Source organism: Doryrhamphus excisus, linkage group LG16, assembly GCF_037039965.1.
Source record: "Doryrhamphus excisus strain RoL-2023G ecotype Guam linkage group LG16, RoL_Dexc_Guam_v1.1, whole genome shotgun sequence".
Classification (NCBI taxonomy): domain Eukaryota; kingdom Metazoa; phylum Chordata; class Actinopteri; order Syngnathiformes; family Syngnathidae; genus Doryrhamphus; species Doryrhamphus excisus.
The window spans coordinates 15,056,656-15,070,120 of record NC_136372.1 but is presented as its reverse complement, the minus strand read 5'-3'; the positions used below and the strand labels follow the sequence as shown (position 1 = coordinate 15,070,120).

The following is a 13,465-nucleotide window of genomic DNA, read 5'->3' as shown; positions in this document are numbered from 1 at the left end:
ACTGTGAACTGATTATGGGATGCATTCAATTGTAATCTGATGCATGTTCAAATGAAATTAAACCATTACCAAACTAGAGGATATAAATAATTTTATACTCTGTGGGTGGAATAAATGAAAACAGATCGTTTTGGCAGGAAGCACAAATCAAAGGAAATAGGTGCAGATTCTGGAAGATCTAAGAAGTTCTCCGTGCCGCTTATTGTGTGTAGCTGCTCTATAGGAGAGCACAACTCAATACAAAGGGTGTAAAAATGAGCATAATAGACCCTCTTTAACGTCCATTTTGGTTTACCAGTTTGACGGGGGTTACTTAGTACACCAATGGTTCCTTCCTAATGGTTATACTGGTTTTGTGCAATCGTTTCGATTGATCAGCCGCAAGGTTTCCGTCTTGTTTTCACCATTAAATGCAGTCTACACAAAGTGGCCGCCGATAGACTAATTGATCTGCACTGATTGATCTACATTTCACAAGGAAGTGAAATGGATTTTCTTTAAAAAAAAAAAAAAAAGGGATAAAATGAGCAGGAAGAGGAACGGCGTGGATATGCGCCAGATTGCCTCGACAACGAGATGCCGAATGTCGTTTTGATCCTGAATGAGTGCGATCCCGTCATACGCACACAAACTGCAGGCTATGACAAAAAGCCTCTTTGCAAACACGCGTCCTCTGCAATCGTGACTCATCCTCGTCTTAACACGCGCATACAAATGATACGTACGGATATACAGTACACACACACTGAAACACACACACACACTCTCACACTCACACAGTGCATGCATGCATAGGTTGCGTTCAAAGGATGTCTCGCCGTTAATAGCTCACCGGCTACATGCGTGACATAAAGTCAAAAAAGGATGAAAGCCCAAACTGAAAAGGACACCCAACGCTGAAGCCTCAATACCAATAAGTACAATAAGTATAGATAATAGATGCTAATCAGTTAATAGCACCCTCTGCGCGCTCCCGCTTTTGAATTGTTAACTAATTAACTTTTTCATTTCCATGTTTCACTCAGCCATGTAGCGCACATTAAGACCCGTTTATCCTCCCGCAGAAAAGTACCGGATAAAAGACCTGTGTTGGTGTAGTATCATCCAGACCAGTTGTTTTCCTGGGCAGAACCACGTTTATTAGGTTATTTTTAATTTTAGAAAATTATACAAACTTTTTTGTGTAATGTGCCATTATTATGATTATTATTAAATGTATTTAAGAGTAAAAAAAAATTTAAAGTAATTTATTTTACATTTTACAAATATTTATGAATATAATTAACAAATAATGGAATTTAACGGAACAATAAATGTCATTTAAATAAATAGTATTTCCACATTTAATGCAACAAATAATACAAAAATATTATTAGAAATTAACTAATTCAAACTAACTTTTTGTGTAATATGCCATTATTATGATTATTATTAAATGTTTTTAAGAGTAAAAAAAATGTATTTATTTAAAAAAGTAATTTATTTTACATTTATTTTACAAATATTTATGAATAAAAAAATAATGCCATTTAACTGAACAATAAAGGCAATTTAAATAAATAGTATTCACACATTTAATGCAATAAATAATACAAAAATACAAACATATTAATAGAAAATTAACTCATTCTAACTTTTTTGTGTAATATGCCATTATTATGATTCTTATGAAATGTTTTAAGAGTAAAATAAATACTTAAAAGTAATTTATTTTACATTTATTTTACAAATATTTATGAATATAATTAAAATATAATGCAATTTAACGGAACAATAAAGGTCATTCAAATAAATAGTATTTCCACATTTAATGCAATAAATAATACAAAAATATTATTAGAAAATTAACTCATTCTAACTAACTTTTTTGTGTAATATGCCATAATGTTTTTAAGAGTTAAAAAAAATAATTAAAAGTAATTTATTTGACATTTATTTAATATTTATGAATATAATTTTAAAAATAATTCTATTTAACTGAACAATAAATGTAATTTAAATAAATTATATTTCCTAATTTAATACAATAAATAATATAAAAATACAAAAATATTAATAGAAAATTAACTCATTCTAACTAACAAACTATAAAAGAACACTCAAATACACAGTGCGCTTGAACGCCTCATCAGAGCAAAGCTCACAGTGCTTATTAGGAGCAGGAAAGGACACAGAAACTGAGTTGTTCATTGTTATGTGTGTGTTCTATGAATAAAATAAATCACAGTTTAAAACAAATCAAGTATTCCCTCGGCAGAATCTGCCTATAGTGTCCCTCTCTAAAAGAGGTATTTATTTTTTTGTGTATTTTTGGGCCATAAGATAAAGAAATACAAATGCAGATCCGTTTTTTTTAGCATGTTGGTTTGTATGACGAGTCCGTGCTTCACTCTCATGAGAGAGAAATGGTGTACCTCTGTCTCACTTTGTTGTCTCGTCATCGTATCGAAAAAAAAATGACTGTTACATTGTGAAAATGTATAAAAAAACGTCATGAATTTGGATTATGATATGATTTTGAAATGAAGTAATAGTCACGCACGGAGGAAAATGGCGACATTTAGCGCACATTATGCTCTCAGCTCTCATTCCGATTGCCACTTGCTAAGTGCTTATTTGCTCACAATCGATGAAAACACTAACTTTTTTTTTTTTTTTTTCCACAATGAAATGCACCCAGGTACTAAATAGTTTCATGCGCCATTGCCCTCCATTTTGTCATTGTGATGATTAGAATAGCTTTTCTCCCTCGGGGGCGGAGGGGGGGGGGCTGCCGACATCAAATTGAAGCCCTTTGGTTAGCACAACAAAAAGAATCCCCAACACAAAAAGCGAAAGAGTTTGTCAAAAAGAGGAAGAAAGACGGTGAGCTTGATAAACTTGGAAAGCGCTCACGTCGGGTACAGACGGAGGATGAAAGATGAGCGTTTGATAAGAATCGGTATCGACACAGAGCGACAGGCGTAGCGATGGGTAGTGACAGGAAGGGGAGGGGTTTTTGAAGAAGCGGCGAAGACGACGCGCTAACAGGTGAGAGGCGGAAATGGAAAATGTGGCTGACCAATTTTTAAGGTGGAAGCCGTGATTGATGTTCATGCTCATGTGCTGGGGGTGGCGAGTGGGGGGTGGGTGGAGGGCGGTCGTCAACATTCGGGTTCACCATGACGACCGACATTTAGTCCCGTGATTGACAGATGCTAGTGGTGCTACAGTCCATCATCAAAAACTTTCAACTTTCATGACTCGGAAAGGGACTCGGACTTTAGTCTATCTTGAAAATACTTTAAAAAATGTGTCCCCATATTTTCATTTTGACTCAACCTCATCAAATGCATCTATAAACAAAAAAAAAATCATACATCCAGTTGTGACCTAACCTATAGGGGTGCTATTTCACATCTAGAGGGCTCTAGTGTTAAAAGAAAAATAGTATTTTAGAAGGTTATAAACAGGGGCTGCACGGCGGACGAGTGGTTAGCACGCAGATCTCACAGCTAGGAGACCAGGGTTCAATTCCACCCTCGGAGTTTGCATGTTCTCCCCGTGCATGTGTGGGTTTTCTCCGGTTTCCTCCCACATTCCAAAAACATGCTAGGTTAATTAGCGACTCCAAATTATCCATAGGTATGAATGTGAGTGTGAATGGTTGTTTGTCTATATGTGCCCTGTGATTGACTGGCCGCCAGTCCAGGGTGTACCCCGCCTCTCGCCCCTAGACAGCTGGGATAGGCTCCAGCATCCTCCTCGACCCTTGTGAGAATAAGCGCGAGAAAATGAATGAATGAATGAACCTTCTAAATGTGTTTTTTTAAGATTATTGGAGCGCTCTAGACATAAAGTAGCACCCCTATAGTCACTTATACACTCCTATAATTCATTATTTATGACATTACACAACTCTTTTTGCTGGAGACCCGAGTTCAATTCCACCCTCGGCCATCTCTGTGTGGAGTTTGCATGTTCTCCCCGTGCATGCGTGGGTTTTCTCCGGGTACTCCGGTTTCCTCCCACATTCCAAAAACATGCTAGGTTAATTAGCGACTCCAAATTGTCCATAGGTATGAATGTGAGTGTGAATGGTTGTTTGTCTATATGTGCCCTGTGATTGGCTGGCCACCAGTCCAGGGTGTACCCCGCCTCTCACCCAAAGACAGCTGGGATAGGCTCCAGCATACCCATGACCCTAGTGAGGATAAGCGGTAGAAAATGAATGAATGTGCACTTGGGAGGGGGGAGGGGGGCGTACAGCAATGAATCTCACACACAATAAAACTAAAATAAAGTAAAATTATTCCAACAACATGCATGCTAGGTTAATTGGCGACTCCAAATTGTCCATAGGTATGAATGTGAGTGTGAATGGTTGTTTGTCTATATGTGCCCTGTGATTGGCTGGCCACCAGTCCAGGGTGTACCCCGCCTCTCGCTCCAAGACAGCTGGGATAGGCTCCAGCACCCCCGCGACCCTTGTGAGGAAAAAGCAGTAGAAAATGAATAAATGAATGAATGAAGGTTTTCTATTCCCTGAGTGATTACTGTATGTCTTGGACAATACTACATCTACGTATATAGTACTATACTCTGTACCAGAAGTATCATCGTCCATTACACTGGGTGTGTTTTTGATGCGTACACGCTGCAGCTGACATCCTTTTTGTTGTGACACCGCATGTCGTGCGCCTCGATGGAGCTCGGCGCTAGATTTGTTTTTATACAGTACTGTCATGAATTTGTGACTCATGCTGTCTCGTAGTGAGAGATTTTCATCTTGTCTTTGAATTGCTCACAGTTGCAGGCCCCCCCCTCCCCCCCCCTTTTTTTTTTGAATCACCGGGATCTGTGCTTGTTTCCTTCATGGAAGTCTGACTGCATGCATATCAAACATGGTGGAATAGTATTAGAACATGTGACTGGCTGCTCAGGCGTGTCCGACTACATTGATGTTTTGATTAGCACCGAATGTCGATTCTAAGACAGGATGGGAAAACGGAATGTAATGGTTTAATATCATTTGAACAGGCATCAGATTACAATTGAATGCATCACGTAATCAGTTCACAGTTCCACATGTCCAAAAGGAGTAGGAAGAAGCAAAGCTTATTAAATCCTACCCCTCCATCTGGTACTTTTACAATCAGTAACTGTTACATTTGTTCACTTTTCTAATATAATTTTCATTTATTTTAATTTTATTTAATATTTTTTAAACTTAATTTTAACTTCTTAATTTTTTATTTATTTATTTATTTTTGTCACCTACTGAAGTACGAGGTGATATGACCATACAATGACATAATCGGTAATTTTAATTTATTTCAATTGTATTTAATTTTATTGATTTATTTTAATTTTATTTAATTTAATTTTTTTAATTATTTTTTTATCATGTACCGAAGTACGAGGTGATATGACCATACAATGACATAATCGGTAATTTTAATTTATTTTAATTGTATTTAATTTTATTGATTTATTTTAATTTTATTTAATTTAATTTTTTTAATAATTTTTTTTTATCATGTACCGAAGTACGAGGTGATATGACCATACAATGACATAATCGGTACCATAAGTGAGTGAAGATTGCTTTTATAGTTATTAGCCCATATTTCCACACAATAAGTAAGATATGGTAGAACCAGAGAGCAATAAAGAGTGTGGTGTGATTTCTGATTTTAATATTGAAATATTTCTGGCCACCTTATGTAGAAAATTTGTAATTTGTTCACTTCCTGCTTTCCTAATATAATTTTAATTTATTGTAATTTTATTTAATTTTATTGATTTATTTTAATTTGATTTAATTTAGTTTTATTTACTTAATTTTATTAATTTTTATTTATTCATTATATTTTTTTTTTATTTTTTTATAGAGTACCGAAGTACGAGTTTGAAAATTTGTAATTTGTTCACTTCCTGCTTTCCTAATATAATTTTAATTTATTTTCATTGTATTTAATTTTATTTATTCATTTTAGTTTTATTTAGTTTTATTTTTTTTACTTAATTTTATAAATTTGTATTTATTTTATTTTTGTAATTATTTTTTTTATCACGTACCGAAGTACACGGTGATTGGCTCATCGTTGTGCATTGTTTGAATGTTTGGTTATTACAGATTGAATAGAAATAATATTTAATAATTTGCACGGATGACATTGAATGTTACATGTTCTTTCCTTAACCCCGGTGGCGCTCATACATGGTTCGAGAGGATTAGCATCATGGTCATCCTGCTCAACTGCGTGACGCTGGGAATGTACCAACCCTGCGAGAACATCGACTGCACCTCGGACCGCTGCCAGATACTCCAGGTAAGACGAAGCGCTCATATTAGCATCGATGAATTAGCATTACGGGATAGAAAACACATAGAATCGGCTTCCTCTGCCAGTGACTCTGAAAGAATCCGCATTGATGATCTTTGAATCCGAGATCCATTTGTGCTGAGGTGCCATATCTTCCTGCTTTAATGTTTGCTCCACATCCTACACAAACGCTCCCTTCCTTTTCTTCTGGCCTTTGCTTCTCTAACAAGCGGCATTGGTCTCCTGAGGTATCGTGTGAGGTCTTCTTCCGCTGGCTGCTAATGGCAATGCTAGGTTTTGTTTTGTTTTTTTTTTGCTGACGATGCTTACCGAGTTAAGGGTGGCCCTTTTGTGCTCTTTTTTGTGAAGTAGAGTCTCTTTAAGAAAATAAATCAACGCAGGGATAGATTGTGGAATCTGCAGACGCGGCAAAAAAACCCCCAAAAAACTTCAAATTGAGATCCTTGAACTTTGACGCTACTAGCTGCTGTAACTTATAAACAAACAAAGTTTGCCAGAAAGCTAGCATCCCACCAGCTGCTTGGAGCGTGTGCCTGAATACAGCGCACCTTGCTGGGGCCACACTAATGATAATCAACATACATAGGACAAATCAACAGGTAGAATTGGTCAAATCCAAATATTTAAGTCCTTACATTCAGGTGTGGACACATTACAGTCAAATCTAGATTTAATGTTACTTAATAGCCACTACAGGAAGTAAAAAAAATAAAAAAAATAAATGAAAAAAAAATCAAGGAACTCTCCCAATATTAACATGTGAGTGTTTTTTATTGAGTAATAGAACTCTAAAGGTAACTATAGGGGTGTTATTTCATGTCTAGAGGGCTCTAATAATGTTAAACCATATTTAAGTCGATAGTACCTGCACGGCGGTTAAGTGATTAGCGCAGCTAGAAGACCTTAGAGTTATCTAAGAGACTATTGAAGAGTTAGAAGTGAGAGCTTGGCAGCTCTCCTGAAGTCCTCGGGAGCGATCGGGAGTGTGACCAATCACAGTGGAGTGGGCATGCCCGGAAAAGGGCCAGGGGTGAAAAGTAAATTATACAGACCGTTTGGGACGGAAGGAGGAAATCCATGGAAACACCGTAAAAAGAGGTGCAGAATCTGGAAGATCTAGAAAGCTCATTTCAATACAAATGAGAACAGTATGTCCCCTTTCAACACTTTTTGTATTTGTATTTACCGTTCACTTTAAACAATTTAGAACATAATTACCCGAGTGGTTAGCACGCAGGCCTCACAGCTAGGAGACCCGAGTTCAATTCCACCCCCGGGCCATCTCTGTGTGGAGTTTGCATGTTCTCCCAGTGCATGCGTGGGTTTTCTCCGGGTACTCCGGTTTCCTCCCACATTCCAAAAACATGCTAGGTTAATTGGCGACTCCAAATTGTCCATAGGTATGAATGTGAGTGTGAATGGTTGTTTGTCTATATGTGCCCTGTGATTGGCTGGCCACCTCTCATCCAAAGCCAGTTGGGATATGCTCCAGCATATCCATGACCCTCGTGAGGACAAGTGGTAGAAAATGAATGTGCACTTGGGGGGGGCGTACAACAATGAATCTCACACACAATAAAACTAAAATAAAGTAAAATTATTCCAACAACATGCATGCTAGGTTAATTGGCGACTCCAAATTGTCCATAGGTATGAATGTGAGTGTGAATGGTTGTTTGTCTATATGTGCCCTGTGATTGGCTGGCCACCAGTCCAGGGTGTACCCCGCCTCTCGCCTGAAGACAGCTGGGATAGGCTCTAGCATACCCATGACCTTTGTGAGGATAAGCGGTAGAAAATGAATGAATGAATGAATGAATGAACGAGCACTTGGGGGGGGCATACAACAATGAATCTCGCACACAATAAAACTAAAATAAAGTAAAATTATTCCAACAACATGCATGCTAGGTTAATTAGCGACTCCAAATTGTCCATAGGTATGAATGTGAGTGTGAATGGTTGTTTGTCTATATGTGCCCTGTGATTGGCTGGCCACCAGTCCAGGGTGTACCCCGCCTCTCGGCCTGAAGACAGCTGGGATAGGCTCCAGCATTAGAAAGCAGTAGAAAATGAATGAATAAAACTTCTCACAGTTGAGTCTAGACAGATTAACAGTGATGAATGAGGGAGTACTGTAAAGTACTATATACAGTAGAGTACAGTACAGTATTGTGGGCTATTTAAGGACATGAAATGTCGAGCTGTAATTTATTTTTTTGAGGTTTTTTGTGTGTATAACTGATGCAAAAATAAGATTTTCTTTATAAAACGGACTTCCAATCAGGACTTTCTTTTTACGACAACTAATAAAGGTTTGACTCCGATGGCGGAGAGATTGTTTAATGCTAATATTTGCTTTGATAAATCTCTTATTTGCACATTTAACCGAAAGCGACGGCATTATATCCCTCAAAGTGTTTCTGTGACCTATTTCCTCCATCCTCTTCCTCCTCTCCTCTCCCAAATGGCATTGCATGTGGTTAGCTTCCATAGCAGCTCCTGTTTCACATCATGAAAAGGGGCCCTTGACACACGACACCCTCGCCAGCCGCCCGCCCGCCCGCCCCTTTTACAAATCATGTCGATGATTAAACCTGATAGGCTGACGGAGAAAGAAGCTGGCGGCGGCGACAAATAACGACAATGAATTCATTCCCCGTCCTTTTCACCGGGAGCCGAGCGAAACACGGACCCGAGCGGGCGAGGCCAATGTCGAATTACGAGCGAGGGCTGTGGCGGGGCTGCATTATTTATCAAAACATCATTTAAACAGCTTATGAGACTCATCTTCTTCTCCTTTTTGTTTTTTTTTTTTCATTTGCAATCTGGAGAACTGTGTTGCTGTCAAACTGCTTGACTCAATTTGCATTCCGCCGGAGCTCGCACTTCATCAGGCCGACATCCCGACAAAACATCCACGCCATGATACAACGATTCAAAAAAACTATCCGACCTGATTGACTCCATTGAAAATATGTTTGCTATTAAGGATGGTGAGGGAGAACCTGCAGAAGATGCCGAGGTCGACAATTGAGTATGGACAGGAAATAGTACCTCGTCTCTTTCATAGGAGCAGATCCTTTTGCATTAGTGCTTCTCAAATAGTGATAATTCTGTCCCGGGGGGGGGGGGGGCATGATAATTGAGAGGGTCAAGGTTTTCATCTTTATCCTTCACGATAGACGTCACTGCTGGCCAAAATTGCGGCTGGTGTTAGTGTGAGATTCTGGAATCAATTCGAAGGGGTGCATATACCTAAAATAAAAATCAGAAAAAGACACAGAATTATTACAATAATAATATTAATGGATAATATTTTATTTATTTTTATTTGTATTTTTATTTTTATTTTTATTTAATTATTTTTTTCTTTCTTTATTTATTTTATTTTTATTTAATATTTGAGAGGGTCATGGTTATCATCTTTATCCTTCATGATAGACGTCACAGCTGACCATAATTGTGGCTGGTGTTAGTGTGAGCTTCTGGAATAATTTCAATAATTCAATTTTACCTCCTCAAAAAAATTAGAAAAAGAGGCAGAATTATTACAATAATAATAATAATAATGAATTATATTTTATGTATTTTTTATTTATTTCTTTATTTATTTTATATTTATTTATTTATTTGCATTTAATTATTTTTTCGTTTTATTTAATTAATTAATTAATTTACTTATTTTATTTTTATTTTATTCATGTTTTTTTTATTTTCAAGGCACCCAAGATGCTCCAGAAGGAAGTGAAGCCATTTTATTTTTAATTAATTAATTAAATAATTAATTAATTAAAAAAATATGTATTTATTTTATTTTTATCATATTTATTTTATATTTATGTTTTTCATTTTCAAGGCACCCAAGATGCTCTGGAAGGAAGTGAAGCCATTATTCATTATTCAAGTGAAGCCATTTTAATTTTATTTAATTAATTAATTAATCTACTTTTTAATTTTAGTTTTATTTTATTTATTTATTTTATCTTTATTTTATTTATTTTATATTTATGTTTTTTTTTTAATTATTATTTTCAAGGCACCCAAGATGCTCCAGAAGGAAGCGAAGCCATTATTCATTCACTCCTCAGTCACACACACTGCTGGTGGTAATCTACATCTGTAGCCACAGCTGCCCTGCGATAGTCTAACAGAAGTGTGGCTCCGCCCTCTCCGAGCGCCAGATGGCATCAAATATGAACAACAATGTACAGCTTAAACGGTAAATTGCACAAATTTAAATAATTTTATAAATAATAATTATTTAAAATATGTAGGGACTGTATAATGTTTTTTTTTACAATAAAAAAAATGTAATAACATCAACGCCAACTAGAATATATTACCAGTGCTGATTTAGAAGACTGTATACATATAATAATAATAATAAAAAAAAAACACTACGTTAAAGAATAGGGACTCAGACCTGGACAAAAGATGTTGCGGTGCGACCACAACAGACAATAAACACACCACTTCCCCATCCATTTACCTCTCGCTCCGGGCTCACGCTGCACACACCCATCTTGAAATTGTTTGTCAGCGCTGAGAGAGGAAAACTCTTCGCCGCGTGGAGCAGATAACTACTGGATGCCTCCGCCTTTTCCTGTTCCTGTTCCTGCTCGGCGGCGCTGCTGGGGGGAGGGGGGGGGGGCGACCGTTGACGCTTTTGTTTGTCATTTATCTTCTGCCTGAAACCTTCCAAAGGTAATAATCGTAAAGTATTTGTGAAGAAAAAAAAATGGTCCCCCCCACTACTACTGCAGCATGTGTATTGGCGCGGGCCATTTGTTGAATCCACAAACTCAATTGACGGGGCGTGCTTACAGCTTAAAGCTAGATTCCCTCGACCCCGTACCATATATTAGTTCTTTTTGTGGGCTTAAACGATGATGGAATCAGCCGGCGATGGGGGGAGAATGCTCTAACTGGCAACAGCTGAGTGGTAATGTCACAGGGGATGTGCTTACTCAAGCAAACTTTACTGCTGGCGTAGGGTGTTCACCTTGTGAGGCGGGAGATTCGGTGGAATATAGGTCTGTAATCTCAGCAATTCATCAAGCTCATTCGCTTGTGGCGGCCGACCAATCAGCTTCCTTTTGTGTGGAGATGCTTTGTTTTTTTTTTTTATGCTTCAACAGAAGCTGAAATAGCAGCCGTTTAAAAAAACAAACACTTTTGATTTCTCGTTTTTAGACTATAAGGATGCTTCGTTGACTCCAAAGTGTCGATATTTTCACGAATAATGTGGGAAAACTGCTATGCTAATGAACCGCAGCTCCCCAGTGATAGCAGCACTCATGCTTCCCCAGACCGTGACGCTGCTGCTACCACTACCACACTTGACCACCTTTTTAGGAATGGAATATTGTCGTCATACAAATACCTTTTTTCAGCTAGGCTCATATATTGAAAAATTATATTTTGTAAACTAACACATGTAGATATGCTGAAATGTTTTATATATATATTTTTAAAAAAATCCAATTTTTGTTCCTAATATTTAAACTTTTTTTAAAAATAATTTCTACAAATTGTCTTGTCATAATATTTTGACTTTATTCCCATTTGTCACCCCAAACTTAATTTTTCAAAAATTATGTTTTTATAATTGATGTAAGAAATGCACTGTTATGATTCATATATTTGCCCAAATAAAGGGGAAAAAAAATGATACAGCACTCTACGAGAAGCAATGAAGTCTGTAAAATTAAATAATAATAAAAAAATCAAAAAATTGTTAACTATAATGATAAAGGTAATATTAATGATGATTATAATGATGGTAATAATGATAAAGATTATAACAAAAATTATAACAATGATAATAACAATAATAATATTACAATGATAATAATAACAGGGGAAAACAAGACAGTGGCATTAACATGATTATATCTTGTAAAAAGGAGTAGGCATTTATAAGCTTTTGCTTCAGCCTACTCCTTTTTGGCTTGTGATCAGATAGTTGAATACAGATGTAAATAATGGAGAGTTGTATTTTGATCGTGTATTTGCCCAAATAAATAATAAAAAATTTTTTTTTAATTTAACTTTAATATTTTTTTAATATTTCACCTCTGCTACTAAACGGACATCATAGTAAGAGCTTTAAAATTATAAAATTGTGTCTTTTGCGACATTAGTCAGTGATTTTTTGTTATTTTATTCTTATTTACTTGATTATTTTTTATTACTGTTTGTTATTATGAATTACTTTATTTTTATACTCTGTTCTAGTAAATCCCGGCAAGTTTTTGTTGACAACCTTCACACAAAATGTTGACGTTAATCTCTTAACATAAAAATTTTTTTGTGTAATCTGATTTTTTGAAAATTAGAACTTTCATTTTTTTTCATCATATTACAACTTTGAAAAAAAATATGTTCCTTTTTGTGTAATATTTCAATGCTTATACTATTTTTCCTCATAATATTACAACATTAGTCATAAAATTCTGATTATTTAGTATTATTTGGATTTTTTTGTTAATATTTAAAGTTTTTAAAATAAATTTACTATGGATTTTTCCATTTTTACAGTTTTTTAAATTATATTATATTATAGTCACGGGCCATGAATAGTCAGTATCATTTATTAATTAGCTAAAATAAACTTAAGAAGTAAAGTGGCTAGTGATTCCAGTACTGGTGTTTATTTATCCAACAATGCCGGTATTTACTCATTCTCACGGAGTACTTTGAAGTATATCCACCTGTCATTCCTGTATTGTCCCTTCAAAAGATACTGTAGTAAAAATGCTTGTTGAAATGTGAGGCGTGTACTCTCATCCTTTGAGATACTGTGATACAACACGGCGGCATTTCCAGTCACATGCGATGAGTAGATAGCAAAATATTTATCAAAGACCGTGTTTGGTGTGCATGCCACACAGCTTTGGGAACCGAATAAAGAACCCCCCCGCCCCCCGCCCCCCCCCTCCAGCACCCGTCATCATCAAAAAGCCAAATATTTGGCAAATCCTGCAGCCTGCTGGCTATGACATCTTTTGCTTCCACTACTACAATAGAGACGTTCCCTCCAATTACGTGGTGTATTACACCCTTAACGGTGCTGGAGCCTATCCCAGCTGTCTTCAGTCGAGAGGCGGGGTACACCCTGGACTGGTGGCCAG

The 13,465-nt window shown here is 36.5% G+C and overlaps 1 protein-coding gene across 3 annotated transcripts in view; it reads left to right on the top strand.

Moving 5' to 3' along the window:
- The window catches only part of LOC131103732 (voltage-dependent T-type calcium channel subunit alpha-1I), a 193,355-nt gene that overhangs the window by 92,303 nt on the left and 87,587 nt on the right, over positions 1-13,465 (top strand). For all 3 annotated transcript variants that reach the window (XM_078797562.1, XM_078797561.1, XM_078797560.1), the window contains one exon: positions 6,205-6,314. In XM_078797562.1, coding sequence (XP_078653688.1) covers positions 6,205-6,314 — 110 coding nt within the window. The remainder of the gene's footprint in view (positions 1-6,204; positions 6,315-13,465) is intronic.